This window comes from Cyrtonyx montezumae, unplaced genomic scaffold (assembly GCF_038088225.1).
Source record: "Cyrtonyx montezumae isolate F1298 unplaced genomic scaffold, pur_monq_1.0 scaffold_2, whole genome shotgun sequence".
In the NCBI taxonomy this organism is placed as follows: Eukaryota; Metazoa; Chordata; class Aves; order Galliformes; family Odontophoridae; genus Cyrtonyx; species Cyrtonyx montezumae.
The window spans coordinates 52956714-52976103 of NW_027071936.1; the positions used below are offsets into that span (position 1 = coordinate 52956714).

At 34.8% G+C, this 19390-nt stretch overlaps 1 protein-coding gene across 2 annotated transcripts in view; it reads right to left on the reverse strand.

Moving 5' to 3' along the window:
• SLIT2 (slit guidance ligand 2) overlaps positions 1-19390 on the reverse strand; it is a 231580-nt gene that overhangs the window by 72632 nt on the left and 139558 nt on the right. For both annotated transcript variants that reach the window (XM_065735731.1, XM_065735730.1), the window contains exons 6-9: positions 15608-15679; positions 11686-11757; positions 8834-8997; positions 6788-6926 (exon numbers count right to left, since the gene is read on the reverse strand). In XM_065735731.1, coding sequence (XP_065591803.1) covers positions 6788-6926; positions 8834-8997; positions 11686-11757; positions 15608-15679 — 447 coding nt within the window. The remainder of the gene's footprint in view (positions 1-6787; positions 6927-8833; positions 8998-11685; positions 11758-15607; positions 15680-19390) is intronic.

The following is a 19390-nucleotide window of genomic DNA, read 5'->3' on the forward strand; positions in this document are numbered from 1 at the left end:
TGTGGAGCAGCTAAGGAAACTAGGATTGTTCAATCTGGAGAAGAGAAGGCTCAAGGGAGAAATTACTGCTCTCTATAACTGCCTGAAAAGAGGTTCTAGCAGGGTGGGGTAAGACTCTCAAGTAAGAATGAGGTGGCATGGTCCCAAGTTGTGCTAAGGGACATTCAGGTTGGATATCAGGAGAAATTTCTTCTTAGAAAGAGTGGTGAGGCATTAGAACAGGCTCCACAGGGAGGTGGTGGAGTCACTATCCCTCGAGGTGTTCAAGAATATGTAGATATGCCACAGAGGGACATGGTTTAGTGGACATGAGAGTGACAGTTGATCTTTTCCAACCATAATGATTATATGATACATATAAAGTTTCACACCTAAAAACCTCCTCCTTATTCTTTAGAATAGCATTTCTGTTCCATTTGAATTCATCTCAGTGTTGTCCTTTGTCTCTGAATTCAGTTTTTAAGATAGGGCATAATAACATGAAGAAAGTCAAAGACTTGAATAATGGCAGAATGGAACACATGCTAATATAGGGCAGATAAAATATTCTACCTACTCTGTCTAATATCTGAAATAAGAAAACTTTTTTAAAAAATATAAAGATTTACCAGTAATTTGAGGATTAGGAAGATAATTGAGTAAGAGCTTGACAAACATTTCTGTTGTGTGTTAAGTGAACAGTACTGGCTGCCAATTTATCAAAACAATCTATTTTTTTCATAGTCAAAATATCTTAGGTTTTCCCTGGGAAATATTAAGGTAGCAATCCCAAACACTTAATTCAGTTAAATCTGTGTTGGCAAATTAAGGTAAAGAAGACAAGTATGTCAGTAGATTCCTAGACTCAGTTTTAACTTGTTTCACATTTATTCAACATTTTACCTTTCAGGGAATGCATTTCCTTTATTCACATGCAATTATTGTGCATTTATACACATATGTCATATGAAAGATGCTACGATTTTAGCAAATTTGTTCATTTTTAATAAAGCACTGTTTTCTTTTATTCCCATTTTTGCAATGGGAGTAAATACTAGTATTGCTAAATAAAAAAATCAGTGTTCTGTTTTAAACTAGAAAGCACAAACAAATGCAGACATTGAAAAACATTCTCCAATATAATGTCTCATAACTACTTGTATCCTAAGCCTGGTGAAGATGCCCTGTTTGGTCTCATTTTTGTCAGATACTGTAGATAGCTGAATCATACTTTCAGCTGCTAAAATCAGATAAAGTTCCTTTATTTTCAGTGTTTCAGAGTTTTCCTGTTAACGTGAATCTTTGAACTTTTTCAGTAAGCATGCCTAAGCCCATTCTGAATCTTTTCTATATAAAAGGGCATCCTTAGAAGTACATTTGCATCTCAGTGCAGGAGCCTCCTTGGTCAATATATACTTAAGATTTTATTTTCACCTTTTAGCTAAGGATGAATTAAAAAGAAAACCAACTGTATCAGTGAAACTGTATACATGCCAAGCTTATCTTGGAAAAGATTCATACATACAGCTCCCAGTTCTCAAATAACATTCTGAATTTCCACAAAGCATTTCCCCAGCAGTTCCAGAGTGACCAAGTCATTCTTTAACCTGTCTTGGTTAAACCTGCCAGTTTCAATTCTGTCAGACCATTTTTCCAAAACCCTTCCTTTCTCTTCCTCCTTTTTCGCCTTTTTTCTTCCTCCTTGAATGTAATTTGAATGCTTAGGTGAGAACTAATTTTAGGAGCTGTTAATCCTGCTTTATACCACAGGACTCGCTAAAATGTAGTTGAGTACTTGACATACTACAGAACATTTAATCAATAGATTTTTTAGTAAATTTGTATAAGAGAATAAGAGAGAGGAAGATGGAAACATGAAGATGAATAGTAGAACTGAGGGGACAAATTAAGAGAATATCAAAGGAAATGCAAGCAAAGTTTTCATGAAACAGCCACAACATTGACTTTTCATTATGCTAAGTTGCAAAGAAGAACTGCTAAAATTACAAACTCTTATATGTTCTTTTTCGTTTAATATATTGTATAATTTTAGGGTCTTTTCTGCCCCTTCCAAAGATTAAAATTATTTCCACAACTGTTGCATACTTAACAGTGGCAGTCCCACAGGCACTCTCCCTTCATGCAAACTTTTATCATCCCCAAATCACCACTGTAGTAGCTGCTATCTTTCTGTAAAAACGGCAAAATCAATTAAGTCCTTTCTTTGATTACTTAAATTGTGTTAATGTTAAAAAAAGAAGAAAAAAAAAAAACCAAAACACCTTATTTTCATGCCTGATTGCTTAAGTAATCATCAATACAAAGCAGTGGTAATCAAAGCAGGTCATTATTTCCCACCCAGTAAAATCGGCACCCTCAGAAGCACTTATTGCAAATGTATTTATTTTCTTTTACTCACGGTATTACAGAAAGGAAAAGGATTTTAGAACCACTTTGGCTGCTAGTTCAAGCCATAGAGAAAATCAGATGAAAGTAAGAAGAGCATTTTCACGAGGTAGCCTAGCTCATTAATGGCTTTTTGGCCTCTCCTTTTGGAATAAAAGCCATTCTCACACCATTCTGAGAAAAAGTACCAGTACATTTAATAAAATTGCTGCCAGGCTTCTGATAGTCTGTTTGAACACGTGCCAAAAAGTCTCAATTTGAAGGAATCCAGAATTATTTCTGCAGACCATTCAAAGAATTTGCACATGGAAGGTGAATTCCAAAATGCAACCAAGATAAGAGATTAACGGTGGTGAAAAACTAAAATGCAGAAGAAATGCCTGCACAGAGACTGATAAATGCTATCACTGTTAGAAAAGCTATACTTTCTCAAACCAATTAAAGTAATAGCTTTGAACCTCAAGAATGACCCAGAATGTCTTTAATATATGAGCTTCGTGACAAAGGAGGAAAGTGCATTAGTCCACGAGTTAGTTGCGCTCACAGACCAAATATGACAATGAAAGAGTATCCCATACAAATTTCAGGAAAAAGGAAGAAGTTTAAACAATAAATCCAAACCTAGACATATTACGACTTCCTATACTGGAGAAAAACTCTTTACCTCGGATTGTAGTGATAGGACAAAGGAAAATGGCTTTAAATTGAAGGACGGTAGATTTAGTTTAAACAAAAGGAAGAATTCTTTACTATGAGGGTGATGAAGCACTAGAAATGTTTGCCCAGGTAATCTGTGGTTGCCCCATCCCTGGTCAGGTTTGATGGGCCTTGGGCAATCTGAAATCTAGTGGGAGGTGTCCCTGCCTTGACAAACTCCTTTCCAACTCAAACCATTCCAGGATTCTATGATGTTTCTAATAAATACTGTGTCATGATTTGCTTAAGACCATGGGAAAAGGCTTAAAAGAGACTCAACAACAAAAACTTGAAGACTACTAATGTCTAATAGTTGTAAGTGAATAGATACTATCTCAAGGTTTTTTAAGTGAAAAAAATGCTTAAGACATATTAAAAAGAAAAAAGTTTGAAGGCTATTAATATATAACATGTATTGGCAAAGTTTTTAGTTTCATAATGTTTACAAATACAGGTATTAAATAATTGAACCATGGGAAACATTCCCAAATTGTCTCCTGCACGTCACTCGTGAATTGAAACCTTTAAAGATATCCTAGAAAGGTTACTTTTTATTTCTGTACTTTCTCTGGAATTAGTAGATGCACTAAAACTGGAGCAATTGTGATTCTCAAGTGACCTTTATTTAGTTATAATATATAAAGTGAAATGCTTCTTAAATAATATAATATTGATAAGACTGACCCATGAAAAGCTTAGTAATTCTTATTTTTTAGCAGTGAGATTATTTAGATAATAAATAGAAGAAATAATTTTGCAGAATAGATATAGCAAGTACAAACAGAATTGTACTAAACCAATAAAGATTAAAAGTTATATTTACTGAGATATTAAATTCATAATTTTCCTCTAAGCTTTATCACACCACAAGGGAGAAAAAGGAGACCATAAGAGGTTTATTCTCCTTCCATTTTTCCCTGGTCGCTACTTGGAGACAAGCAGCTCTGCTCTGGGCAGCATCTTCCCAAGAGGCATTGGGCAGACAATGTACTACTGCCTGGTAACTGACTTCACATAATGAAAATTACTACTATTAGCTCACTGGCTTTTGTAAAAACTGAGAATCCAGACAGAGCGCTACAACAAAACACTCTCCCCAGCACCAATGGGTGAATCCAAGTGCATAAGTCTGAATCAAAGTTTTGGCAACCGGCTTTGCCTCCTTTTGCTGCTGCCATCACAGAACACTTGCTTGTTCATAAGCCACTTAACTCCCTCTGTAAACTCCTTATCCTCAGCAGTTTAGGCTGTTGCATTATACTCAAGAGACAGAAAGCATGCAGAGCAGGCAAGCTGCTGTCTTTCATGGTCTCTTTGTACAATGCTACAGTTGCAGTAGCCATCAGCAGTGAAGATAACACCCTATGTCTTAAAATGTCCATTAGAACAATGATCAAGACAGTGCAAAGTCATGGTATCAGTATTATGCCCATCAGTGTGAGGTACACACAGATGCAACCAGATTGCTTCTGCTTCCCTCTCTCCCTGACTGAGGAGCTCCTGTCAAAGCTCGTGCTTTAAATTGTAATTAAGGTTATAAAGCCTTGTGTGTGGGAGCTATTTAATGGTGGTGGAAGTATAATGCACACCGTGCCCTTCAGGGTTTGCTTGTGCCCAGTGTTCAGTAGCTCCTAAATATTCACAATGTTACTATGTCAGCATTGTCTTATCTATCCAAATGTTTATTGTCAGTTTTTATTTATGCATAAATAAAACAATTTCATATAAAAATAACTAAAAAACATATTACTTTATGGGATACAGAAATTCTTTCTTATCTAATCATAAATGACTGCTATAACAGTTGTAGACTTTCCATATACTTTCCATATATATATGTAGAATCTTTCCATATACTGAAGATAACATGCTAGTGAAGTCTTACGGTGAAGTTCGTGGGAACTTTCACAGACCAGCTTCTTAGAAAGTAACATACAATGAAATTCAGTGTTCATAAATGTAATGCAGATGGAACAATAAGATTACATTTGTAAACATCTTGTTTCTGACAAAACTGTAACAGCTAAGAAAAAAAGCCCTAGGACTCTTCATGGAAAATTCAGTGGAGAACACAGTGTAATGTTTATTGGCAGTTAAGGAAAGAAAGTGCAGAAGGCAAATGAAAGGAAACTAGAATGGCACTATATAGTGATGTTTCACTGTCATCTGGAATATTTTATTTAATTCTGGTTGTTGCAAGTAAAAGAAATTAGAAAACAAAGAATATGGAGAAAAAGAAGATTAATAAAGAAATTGAAGGTTTTGGTATTCAAGAAGATTGAAGAGACTTGGTACTTCTAGTTTAGAGAAGAGAGGAATGAGGGTGAAATAGAAATAGGTGACAGGACAAATTATGATCCCTAATGCATTTTCCCTTTCTTCACAAAGTCAAAGAAAATTAATGACATTTTGTACAACTGTATTTAAAACTAGAAGTCCTGAATTCACTCCCTCCCAATTACCTTAAAATAACATGTTGATTAAGAGAACAGTAGGATTTAAAGTAGATAGCGTGTTTCAAAGAAAAAAAAAACAGCTATTTTTTTGGAAGATATGTAAATTGTCAAATTTCACTACTTTTATCACATTAAAGCAACTAGTGGAATAAAATACTTATTTGCCAAAATCTCAACTGGTTTTCAAACTATTGACAAAAAAGCAGGAAAGATCAAGTGATTCTCATAAAAAAGTCACAAAATCTTTGTAATGTTTCCATTGAGTTTATTCCTGCTTTTCAAAGGTTTTTATGTCTTTTACTTTTCATCTTTCTTTTCTTTACTTTTCTTACTTTCTTCCTTACTGGAAGCAGTTAGTAAGTGCAGCCAACCACTACTTAGCAGAAATACAGAGGGGAGTGTTTGCAACGCATACCTACTAATTTCCTGCAATATTTCCCTCTGTGCACATAAATATACATATGCAAGTAGGAAAGGCCAGCATACAAGTTATTAAATAATGAAGGCATTATTTGCAGGGTGAAAGGCAAAAGAAATGTTTAGTATGACTGAACTTGGTCGGGTAGGGTCAGCCAGGTCAGTCTTAGCAGCAACAATGAGCTGACAAATGTGACCTGCACTTTCGCTACAACTCTGCTTGATTAGGTTGCAGTTGCATATTTTATAGCTATTGCTGTTGTTTATGCCATGTCACACAACCTTATCAACACGCTTGCTCTTCCATTCATGGCTATATGGTATTAATGCAATGACTATACCACAGGTTACAGTCAACCACCATATTTTTACCTTCCCAGACTACCTTTCTGTGGATGCCGTTTTAGCAGAATACTTGTTTATTACAAGGGATACAAATTGCTGTTTTTTGTTGCAAAACATGCTCCTTGAAAAGTGAGGCTGTCAAAGAAGGTGATAGTGGGCAACTCTGAAGACAAAGGAGTTTACTATTTGAGGTAAAAAAACTACTTTCAATGAAGCACATATTCACGAATTATTTTAAAAGCAACTTAGAATGTAGTTTTAACTATGGATTGTGAGTAATACATGCAAAACTAACCCATAAGAGAATATATAGTTATTATATATTTTCACATATCTGTATATTCCTTTTATTTCTGAATTTGAATGCACACTCCAAAATTCTTACCATATAATAAAGTACACATTTATAAAAATAACAACAATGAATACATAAGACAAAAGTTTTCTGCATACTCATTGAAAGAATAAAAAAAGGTAAGATTACATACATTTCAGTAATGGTTTCTGGAAGATTTGTTGGAATTTCAGTAAGGCCTTTCCCACGACAATCCACAATGTTATTACTACAGGTGCATGCAGCAGGACAATGCAAGACACTGCAGGATGGAGCCATAAATGACTGGTGACCTGCAAAAGAAAAGACTTCCTTCTAAAACTGCACAGGACAGTAGTCCTCAAGAGTAAAATATTAGCACTGTTCATCACTGTATGTATCAGTTGCAGAATATTTTGGAGTTATGGCCTTTCCATCCAAACACACAGATATGTAAAAGCTTTGACTTCACAGCTCCTATTCTCACTTTCTATGTTAGCTCAGTGGACTTCTTATTCCCACAAGTTAGCACTCTTTCTGACTACTCAGGTGGCTAGTTTTCATGACTAGGTTTTTCTCCAAGCTCTTTTGTGTTATGTTAAACTCAGTACTCATAATTACATTTAAGCTTAATAGCTTTTAGTTTGAATAAGTTATAGAAAATAAATAAGGAGATCTTATTACATTGTCCTGCAAATAAACAGACTGCACATTTTATAATAATAAGTAAAACACTCATTCTATTGATTTAATGATTCTTTATATTGTTTTGTAAGGATATAAAAGGTACAAAAGCATGAGAAATGCCTTAAGTCTTTTTTTTTTCTCCTTTCATTTTTATTAAGGTATAAAAGCTAGAGACTGTTTTTAAATTCTCACGAAACAAGAAGAAGAGACTTATGTGCTGTGAAACGACAATTTTGTGTCAGATCTCCCACAGTAGATTTAATGCCATGTATTAAGATAGAAAGGTTCTGCTGATAATGTAAGATCACCTTGAAGTTACAGCCAGTGCTGTTCCTAGTTACAACTTCAAGTAACAACTCAAATATTAAAATTACTTCACCTGAAAAGTTAGTCCTGTGAGATAGCAGTTTGCAATATAATAACCTGATTTCACATTAAGGTATGTGTTACAAAAGTACAAGCAGCTGCCAAAACTAACATATCCATATAATTCCTTTTTATACTAACAAAGAGAAAATACTTCACCTACATTTATTAAATCACAAAAATCAAGTGATGCAGGGATAAAACGTGGCTACTCTCCTTCTTCAAAATCAGCATTATAATGACCAAGTTATAAAACTACACAGTTTACAAATAAGATACACGATGTGTTCTTGCCAGGATACCTTTTATATATACATAAATGCAGAAGTAGTAGTTTGAGTATGGCTAACATCTGCCATGCTAGGGTGGCAGAACCTTACACTGCCATGTTAGAAGCTGTTCAGCAACAACAGATTTTGCTGTGCAAAACAACTACATTCAGTAAATAGATCTTAGCAAATTTTTGAATAATTGGCAATAGAGACTTGGGCATTAACAGGAAAACAACCAGCAGAAACGCCTCTGCTGAATCACAGAAAGGCTGACAATTATTTTCCATGTTTTTTCAATACTTCAAGGAAACTTAAAACAGTAGTTAGAGTTTACAGAAAATTTTCAATCTGAGTCGAAAAATATTTGCATAAAGAACATAAACTTGCCTTCTTCCTCATCTTGGAGACAAGAGTAAAGGAAAAAATATCAAACAGACAAAACGCGATTAGTAATGAATTGTTAGCCATTTCATCACTTCATATCAGAAAGCAACCTGATGCATCAAAGCATAGCAATAGCTAGAAGTTTATTTGGAGTTTCAAAATATAATTTCAATGGAAACAGAAAAGACACAGAGAAAACAAAAAAGGAAAACCCTTTTTTCCCCCCAACCTGGAGAGCTTAAACAACAACCCAAATCCTTATTATGAACAGCCTTATGTTGCACCTCAATTGGTGCACCTTTTAATCTAGTTTCCCATCTCTCTTCCCCATAATTTGTAGTTATGAAGGCTTTATATTCTATGCCACATTCACCAAAAAGTTTGAATTACAGAAACAGCATAAAGATAAAAGACACTGATATAACTGATTATTTAATAGTAATAATAATTAAAAAAAAATCATGCAGATGTTATCAACATGTGAGGAGTAGCTGGCAAAGCACTGCCCTTACCACTGCAGACGAATTCCCGCTTCTGGACCTCAGCCACGTTGTGGCCCCGCAGGTGTGCCGGCCCCATGCACTGTGTGTAGAGGCCTACACGTGGCCGCTGTCGCAGCCAGTCTGACAGCCAGGCCAGGTGGCAGTCACAGTAGAGGTTGTTGGAGTGCAGGCGACTGCATGAGAAGATGGACACCCAGGTTTAAATTGGGGAGAACAAACAGAAAAGTAACCTGCCTCTCCTATTCCCACTTCCAGCAGCAAGCCAGTATATTAATAAAGATCTTTAGTTGAAAGTCGGGGAGTTAAATGCTAACAAACAAAGCTATATAAGCAGCAAAATGACCTTTTATCATTCATTCATTGCAAAATAGATGAAGGCTTTTTACTAAATTATAAACTAAAAGAAAGAAGTAAATATACAAGAACTTGAACGCTATCAGGGAGGTCTTTAGTACAGATCTGTGCAAATGTTGACTAGACAAAAGTGTCCCAAGTGATACAAAACTATAGCGTCCTACAGCAATAACATACTGTCAGAAAGGAAGAGTTAATAAAACATTTGGTTTCCAATTAGATATATCTGTAATTCTCACCATTATTATTCTCTATAGAAACAGCCTGCAAAATCCATCTAACAGGTCATACTCATTTTCTGATGAACAAGACAGAGTAATAACACAGTATAGAACTCCTTCTTTCACAACCCTTTCCTGTTTTCTTCTTTTTGTTAAATCATAGAAAGGGGGGTTAGCTGTTTTTGGCTCCTAGGTTAAGGAAGCTAGTTCCTAGGCTAATGATCCATAGAGGCTAAGCAATGTCTGAAATTAAAAGCTATGCTAAAGCAAGCTATGAAATTAAGGAATCTGCCTCTTGGATGGCAGGGTCCGATGCAAGACCATGGATCATTGCCAAGTGCCAAAAAGCACTTTGCCATTGATAGAATATCAGACAAATATATTCACTACATTCAGTGAATACTAATACTACTGATACTCTGGCTCTTACTTTTCCCTGGCCCTTGCATTTTTCTCAAACTACAGAAAAGGACATGTACAGTTATACATCAAATCCCTACTGAGATGCATCCACAACAGAATAATGTCATTTTGATTCTTTTTAGATGATGTGCTGATCACTAAATAACTGGAAAGGTAGTACAAGAAAAACAGAATTTAAACAAGAAGTCTAACTAATCCATGAAAAGACTGTAAAGAAACATGAATTGTGTGACAGACTAACAAAACCAAAATATTTTCATTCATTAGTTGCTTTTTTTTTCATAATGATTAGAAATTTAAGGCAATGCATTTTCCTATACTGATTCTTGTGTGACTGCTTTGCAAACATAGTTCACAATACAGCTTACTCATTCAGTACAATCTGCAGCCAGCTGTAGGCAAGAAGACCATTGCAAATCAAACTAATGCAGCTGAAATTTATACGGTTATACAAGCATAATCTTATGGGATGTTATAGCTATAATCTAGGATTCTGTGTGCCTGTTTTCTTTTGTTTAGAAAATTAATTTTCAAAAAGTGAAATATCCATCAAAAAAAAGTTTAAGTTTAAACAAAATTTGCTAATTTGATTCACTGTGATCTGTGCTTCAGAATACAAACTGGATTTCAAAGTTTGAAAGAGGAACAGATGGGTATTCATGTTTTCAGTCCCAGATGCAAGATAATGGAATGAAATTCTATTCTGAAAATATAACTGAGGCCACCAAAAGCCAATGCTCAGCACAATTCAAGAGCTCTTGTATTTGACCATGCCAGAGAAGTTATAATTCTGTTATGAAATCAACAAACTACTCATCTGAATGATGTTAGTTCAGTTACAAATGTTAAATAAAGTGACTGGCCCCACTGACTTCAAAACAGTTCTGCAACTAAACATGCATAAAAGAAAATGGACAAGCACTCTGTTAAATTACTTCTTTAACAGCAAGAGCTACTCTTGGACAGTGACTCAGGTTTTATTCCCACTTCACTGGAAAGCCTGTTTCAAAGTATCTCAGGACTAAAACTTGATCGTCTAGCTTTGCTGCTTAACATGCACATCTCTTCTTAGGTGAATATAAACAGAACAAATAACTCCAAATTGTATCTCTTGCATACACACTCTTTTCACTGTTTTGTTTTAGAAGCTTGAAGTGCTCTTCTGTGAAAGTCATAACCTCTAAAAATGGGGAACGTATTGTAAATGCTGACACAACTTTAATTATAATAGCACTACCGGATGATGCTATAATTTTACGTTACAAAGAATGTTGGAAAGCCAGTTTAGTTTAATTAGGTCTGCTAGCAGTACAGTAATAAAAGCATAAAGATTTCCCATTTATCACATCTGACAGCCAATCAAAGATTCTTCCATGTTACTAAGTGAAATGTGACCCATTCAATAGCTCAAAGTAAAACAAATTTTTGACTTTCAAAGAACATCAATTTCTTTATGCAGGTGTAACATATAAAAAAAATCACTTCTGTCTCCATCTTTTCTGTAGCAAAGCGAAGCTTTTCTGTGATCAAATGGAGCACTATGGAACATCCAGTTAGGAAAAGGCCATGATAACATTTCCATCATCCCATATCCTAAAGAAACAGAATGAAAAGGATGCAACTGCTTCTCTAACATCTGAGCCCCAAGAATTAGGTTTGGGGTTTCACTTTTCAGAATTATCTGCCACACACAAACACACGCTTCACAGTCACTAACCTCATCATCAATTTGATAAAGTTTACACCTTCTGTACATGTATAAGTATTCACAGACCACTGACAGAACTTGGTAGAGGGAAAAAGTCATAGACTGAACATATTGGGTTGATAACAATAGCATCCCTTTTCCATGGGACTACTTACAATGTTCTTAGTTTGGGCATATGATTGAAACTTGCGACGGACAATCGAGTGATGTTATTGTTGTTGAGAGTGCTGTGAAGTCAAGAAGAAGCATATTAACATGTTACAGATATATCTGTCACAATGACTGCACTTCTAATATATAGTACAGTTATATATTATATATTTAAGTATTTATATAGTTAATGAACAGCATGGTGCTCTGCTTTAAGGAATGGCTATCAGGAAAATAAACCCAAGCACTAAGGTCTACTTTGGCTCCATATTCTCTTAAAACACAGTGGTTTGACCATTTCATTAATAATCACAAGTAATCAGAGGCCTCATTAACCTATGATTAACTTAAAGAGAGGACTAAAACAGAACTTCCACTAATACTGAGAACATCTATGGCATTAAATTTAAGACTGCATCCTCAGGTAATGGAAGAAGTTTCAAAAGTATTCCTGAAGAAAAGTCCTTTGGTTTAGGGCAGCAGTTTCTCTTCTTAGCTTCTGAGGGCACATATTTTCTGAGAGAGGATGCAAATTAAAAATCTGCCTGTTTTTGTTTGCTTGTTTTTCCCAAGAATCTTCTGAGAAGTTGTCTGCAGTCATTTCTTGTATGGTACACTGTTGTCGCAGATGATCCAGAGTAGCATGAACACTGCTATGCAATAGAAGGAGGGAGGCATATTAATGCTCTAGCAAATAATATATGTTTTAGACAAAATGCCTGGGACCCGAGACAGAAATTAGGAATAAATCTTAGCCAATTATTGTCTAGCAAAGAGTCATCATGCACAGGAAGTGTAGTTTGTAAAGATGATGAAACTTCATGAATGATCCTGCAGTCAACTATTGTCTTTAGGCTACAAATAAAATGCAAAAAACTTGACTTGAGAACAAGGAAAGAAGTGACAGAATTTACAGTTTAAACTCAGAGATTACTCACTTGTACATAACAGAGAATGTGCTCTGCATTTTTAAACACAATTATGACACTAATACATAATAATTCCCACTGTCCTTTTGAAGCAATAAGTGTTTTACTTTCTTTACATTTTTATACCACAAGGTATAATTTATGTGCATTTTGAGTAAAGTAGTCTGTGATCCTGAAACACAGAAAGGTAAACGCATAGCACCCTGGATCATGCTATATGCCTCCATGTTAACCAAACAATTAATTACTGGTGCAATGTGCTGCATTTTGCATTTGTGTGCTTACTCATTTGATGTTCTATATGTTTTCTTCACTGAGCATAAGACATCTTTCCTGTGTGCTCTCAGGGCTACATAAGCAAATCAATAGAAATAAATAGTGGGGGAGACCATTATTTTTTATCAAACTGGAATAATAATAATGATAATAAGCAAAAAAAAAGTCCAGTGGGATGCCTTAATGAATAAAGACAGCTAGAAGATTTTTGCATGATATTCTTAACGTTCACATGCTAAATGACAGCTCCCATCGCTGTCTTCAAGACCTCTTTCAAGGTTTTAAAAAGCCTCTCCTTCAATTGAGTGAATGAAAAGAAATACATATTTCCATAGCTGTCAGCTGTTTGAAGAACATACATCTACAGAATTTTTTAATTTCATATGTTTCATGCATGACGTCATAGAATCAAAGAATGACTTGAGCTAGAATGGACCTTAGTGATCACCTAGTTCTAAACCCTATTCTATCAGGAGTAGATGCATAAACACATAAGGAATTAAGTCATTTTTATAACCATTGTGATCCAAAATGCTGAATTTCATAGCAAAGCTCCAATCAAAACAAAAGTAAAAGAGTTCACTCAATACTTTCACCTAAAAGTGTTACATGCTATTGAAAAGAATGTCATCGTAGAAAGATATTTCTTGAATATGGAAGCATGTTATATTTTCTTGTAGTCACAGTTTCCCCAGCATAACTGTTTTTCTCCTAGGAAAAGAATCTGAGAAATAAAATTTCATATAAGTCTGCTAGTGAATTAACAAGTTGGTAGGATTAAATCACTATCTCCTTTTGCTCTTCAGAATTGTCTCAATTTAGATACGTTTTGTATCTTTAACATTAATAGCCTCTAGGATTTTACAGTTATTTAACCAATATGTAAGACATATTACCTTGGTAAATTGTAACTAAATGGGGTTTCAGACCATGTAACTTTAAAACATATTTAAAAGTGTCGTCATATAATTTGAAGTAATATATAAATTCTGCACTTAGAATAATCAACTCAAAATGACAACAAAATATGTAGTCTTATACCGTACTCAGTGCATTTATATTACTGTGCAATTTACACAGTATTCAATATTTATGCTATATTGGAAAAGAAGTTGCATTAGTTACATACTTTTCAGTAGTGTTCGGAATATCTCAAATAAAAAATATTTTCTCAACTGTTGTTGCTTATCACACAACATAATTTGTGATAGATTTTTAACTGAATAATGGTAACAGCCTCTGTAAATTTGCAAAGTTCTAAAAACCTGTTTTATCAGTAGACAATTGCTTTAACAGTTTTGTTCCTTTCTGCATTAATCGAAATCAGTGTGAATTTTTTGCCACCTACTTCAATTGGCATGGATGACCTTTTGAGACTACTAAAACTTGAAAGCATCAGAAACTGCAAATATTATATTAGTATTAACATATACATACATTTAACATTTCTACATGTAAAAGAAGGCTCATATTAAAAAACATGATAATCAGTTTAAGCCATCACTGGAAAACACTGCTATGTATATGAGCACCTTCCAGAATATCAGGTTTATCTATAGAAAACCAACAATTAATCAGATTTACAATTAGACTCCACACTGAATCTACAGTATGTTTCACATGGTTTTGTACTCGAAAGTTAACAATAGTTTTGTTATTCTAAGATTATACCATAAAGAAACAAACAAACAAAGAAAAAAACAAAACAGAAAACCAAGCAATTGTTGTTTTTTCATATTAAACTTTACTGCCAGTAGCTCCTACATTCTTAGTTTCATGGATATACAGACATTATCTGTTGGAAAAGCTTTTTTACTCCAGAAACCTAGAAGAAAAAAAACAAGTTTCCTCCCACTACATAGGGTGTGATTTACCAAGCTTAATTCAGACTAACATGTAGTAACCCTCTGATATGCGGTCCTTTACTTCCTTTAATGCAAAAAACGGAGAAAAATGTGACATTTTGACTGACAGAGAAAATATTTCAGGAATGTGTGCTCTCTTAAATTCTTCAGGAAGAGAGACACTTTGTTCATTACCCTGACTGTTTTCAGGTTGGGGGTCACTGATGATAATTTTGTTACCTTTTACCTCAACAAGGAAAACGGGAGAAAAAAGAACACAGAAGTATAATTGCAATAAAAACCTGCAATGGCATACAAAGATATTTCTGTTTCTAAATGCATATATAGAGAAATTAAGATTTTAAAAATCCACAAAATACAGAAGGCTAAACCTCTCACCACATATAGCAGTGTTTGCTAGGCAAGTGTCTCTCTGAAAACACCTAGATTGTCAGATATATTTAGTATATTGTTCCTTAAGTAGAGAGGTTGGACGATCAAACTGATGTCAGACTGTACAACAAAGGCAATCATGGAAATGTTCAGCACCTCAGCAATGATGTATCATTTACAAAAATAATTGGATTCATTAACACTCCTCTCTCCATTTTAAAAGGAAATATCTATTATTTTCTTACAGTATCTATCATCTGATTTTTTTTTTAATTGTTCGTTATGGTTGTCTGGCAGATTAAAGGAGCCTCTCTGTCTCCCCTGACATTTTTACCATAATACAGCACATTGCAGTGGATTATTTTAAGACATCTTTTCACCAGACAATTCTGACACCAGACTTGCAGCTCACAGATAAGCTTTTACATTAGTACTCCCCAGATACTGAGCTCTTGCTAAAAGTCAGAGATAGAAGCAGTACTTACAGCACTTCCAGGTCGCGTAGAGCCCTAAATGCCCCATCTTCAATACAGCTGATCTGGTTGTAATCCAGTTGCCTGTTAAACAGATTAGGACGGTATTTGTGAAGGAGCTGAGTGCTGGCAGTGCGTGTGGAGCAAGCCTCCTATGGGTGTGCATGGCCACGCTAACTGAAACACTCTCACAAACATGCTCGCGTGCTTAGGACTGTCACACACCATGCCGGCCTGGATGCTGCCACAGAAATCTCTTTTTGTTCTGAACTGTCTGCGCAAAACAGCAGCTCCAGGAGAGCTCCAGTAAATAATAACTGCACCTTATATTAAATGCCAAAGGAATGCAATTTCATTACATCAAGAAAAGCTATCCATTAAAAGCTCTCAGCGTCATCTTGCTGAAACAATTTCATTAAGGTAAAGGACGGTAAATCACTTAATGTCACACACATCCCCTCGGTGACCTAACAGAATCCATTTATCAGAGCAGCCCAGCTGCATGTTAATTCCCTGCGCCCTGGCAGCAGAGAGAGAGGGACCACTTTTAGGGGTGCATCTGCCTCGGATGGTTGGTATAGGAGCAAAGAGGGGGCGTCAACAGCAATCAACCTCTACAGTATTTCCCAATGTAAAAATATTACCATCCAAGATATTTACATACTCAGCTATATCCTTTAATTCTGCTCCAAATCAAATTAGCATTTCTACTGGAAGCTTCAGTGTGTAATTTCCTGCATAGTTTGTGCTCTCTGCAATTGTTTGCAGATAGGATATTGTCACAAAGCACTTAAATTTTGGACATAAAACTCAGCAATTTATCCCATACATTATTAATCTTCAAGTATTAAGTTATGAAAAATTCACATTTGTTTCTCTAAAGAATTCTATTACTTTTTCAATCCATAACAGTGACACAGTACATATAGCACCATTTAAAAACAGGATGTTGAAACTAAACACTATAAAAATATGAAATTCCAATATCTCTGTTTATAAGATATACCTATAAATATTGACTATAAATATAATTCCTATAAATACACAAGAAAATACAACCTCACTTTAAACAATCAAAAGATCTTCAAACCTTATACTTATCAGTAATAGATAATATATAGGGACAAATGTGTGTGAACAATGAACAAAATACAAATGAACTCTGTCCTCTCTATCTCTAATCACGTATTAGCTACCAGGGCTAATGAGGTGTTTACCAAAGCATTTTCTGTGATTCTTCTGAACCTACGATAACCTTTTACTTTATTAATAAATCATGACATCCACTGTTGAGTTTAGCATACTGACTTTAAAGTTCTAGTGACATCCACGTTTTTCATCTGAATTACAACTATGCAGGAATAAAATATTACAACTACAGCAGTATCTGTTTCTGTGTACTGAAAGTTACACTGAAATGCAAACTATAATTTCCTCAATATGATCTTTAATAATTTTGGTGCAATGTTATAGCACCAGTGCTGCAGTGTTGGAATATTTAAGCCTACTTACTGAGTCTCTTTTCATCTTACTAATTAATTTCATTTAACAATTAAGTTAATAGACTTTTTATTTTATAGGGATAAAATATATACAAAGTACAATTCTCTAACCTCTTCAACAATTTATCACAGCTATTCAAATTAGTACAATGTCATGAAATTCTACCCTTGACACAATACAAAAGAGAAATTGTTTCCAGACAAATTGGAAAAATCTTTTAATGCCATTGAATTTGCCTAATGCAGTCTGCAGGTTAATCTGTAAAAGGGTGAGCTGTATGTTTGCCCATATCTTATTATCCTTAGCTGTCAATGTATAAATCAGTGCTGACACAGCTTCTTCTAAATCATCCATATTATACACAAAAGTCAATCTTTTAACAGTAGACAAAGCACTTGAACAAATCTTGTCCTACACAAACTGAAAGGCAGATTTCTCCCACTAGCAGCAGCTGTGGTGCACCCGAAAACTTTTGGACTTCTTCCTTCAGTGAATCATCATTACCACTACCTTAGGGAAGGGTGAGTTGTTCTCATTTAAATCTTCTTACCAGAAAGATTTCTTTGTTTGCACTGAACTAATGAATCAGTTAGGGTTTGAGAGGAGGGAATTTTGTGGAAGAGAGAGGAGGTTTGTAAATGATCTTCGAAAGATACTACCTTCCGTATGCTTTAGACAATCTTCTACCACTTGTGACAATGGTATGTAAGGATCACAAAAACACAATGAATTGGTAAAATGTATCTTTTTTAAGCTTTCAAAGACTGTTCTATCTTTGAAGATGGCGTGCTTGCCTTGAACAGCAATTTATAGTATTGGTAATACATGGTACTTTCATTAAGGTAAAGATATTCATTGCATATAAATATGAACAAAAAAGTAGACAATATTTCATAACCAGTGTATCATTTATGTATAAGGTCGTGCTAATGGATATACTGAAGAAGTCTGAATTTTTAGGGTTAGATTGGTTTCTGAGAGCCAATGGTATGAACACTATCATTTCAGGAGTAAGGAAGGGAGGGAAGAAATACGTCTCCAATTTTAAGCTGCTTTGTCATTTATTTTTAGCGAAATGATTTCTAAAAACATACATTAAAATATCTGCAATACTATGAAAAAGGCTTTCTCATAGCTAAGCCATTGAAAGTAATAACACTAACTGAATTATACAGGACTTTATTTCCCCTGAGAATTTCTTTCCTTCTTTTCACATGACTAAAATGCCTTGAAGAACAGAAGCTGGGCAGACATGGACCAACAGTGCTGGCCCATACTCATCCTTCCTTTCTCAATATATGCCAAAACTTCTTTCCCTACTATCTCCATGTTGGGTGTTTTCTATGCAGGACTTCTCCATCTCTTTGGAAACATATTCTGTTTCCATACTTTCTTTTCTGCCCTTGCTTCCACAAAGCAGCAGATTACCTTGGGGAGCATGGATACTGTAAAGCTCATGAAATGCCAAACAACAGCTGATACATTCAAAATCTTTCAGATGCTGCAGATAATTTTTATTCATTTATTTATTTGTTTGTTCATTTATTTATTTATTTTGCGACTGGATCTGCAGCATTACCTAGGTATTTCATATGCTTAATATTTACTGCTATTAGAAATGTTAATGTTCATAGGCAGCTAAGAACATTCAACTAGTAAGTCAATGTGTGTTTTAAAATGTTTATTTATTGTTTTTTCTGGCACACCTAGCACTGTAGAAACTTGTTACTAGCCTACCTATATTTTCCTCCCTTTTATCATTTGCTTTCTATCAGATAATGATAAATAAAAACGTCCAAAAATAAATCTTATTGTGTGTAAGAAGAACTTTTCATTGCATAGACTTGTAAACTGGTAGCCTCATAGAGAAAAATATCTGACTGAGAAAGAAAACCTTATTTCCTCTTTCATAGAAGCTGAGTCAAAAGTTACAGTCATTTCAGTCTATGTCTACTTTCCTTCCCATTCTTAGCACTTGAGAACATTTTGTGGTAAGAGTAAGAGAGGCACCACGCAGCTTTAGCTTCTTCTTTTTTGTTCAGAAATGATTATATTCTACTAATGAATCAAAGTAATTGTAAACATTTTAAAGAAGTCATCAGAAATAGTCTGAACCTCTTCTGGATCCCTGTGGTGTCTTTCTCACCAGTAAATACTAATAAATCTTTCTAGTGTTAGCGCAATGTACACTGTATTTCATAACTTTTTTTTTTCCTTGGGAAAAGAACATTGTGCATAATATTTATCACTGCAGTAGGTTTTCTGGAAGTAGTCACTCTTAAGATCTCCTTG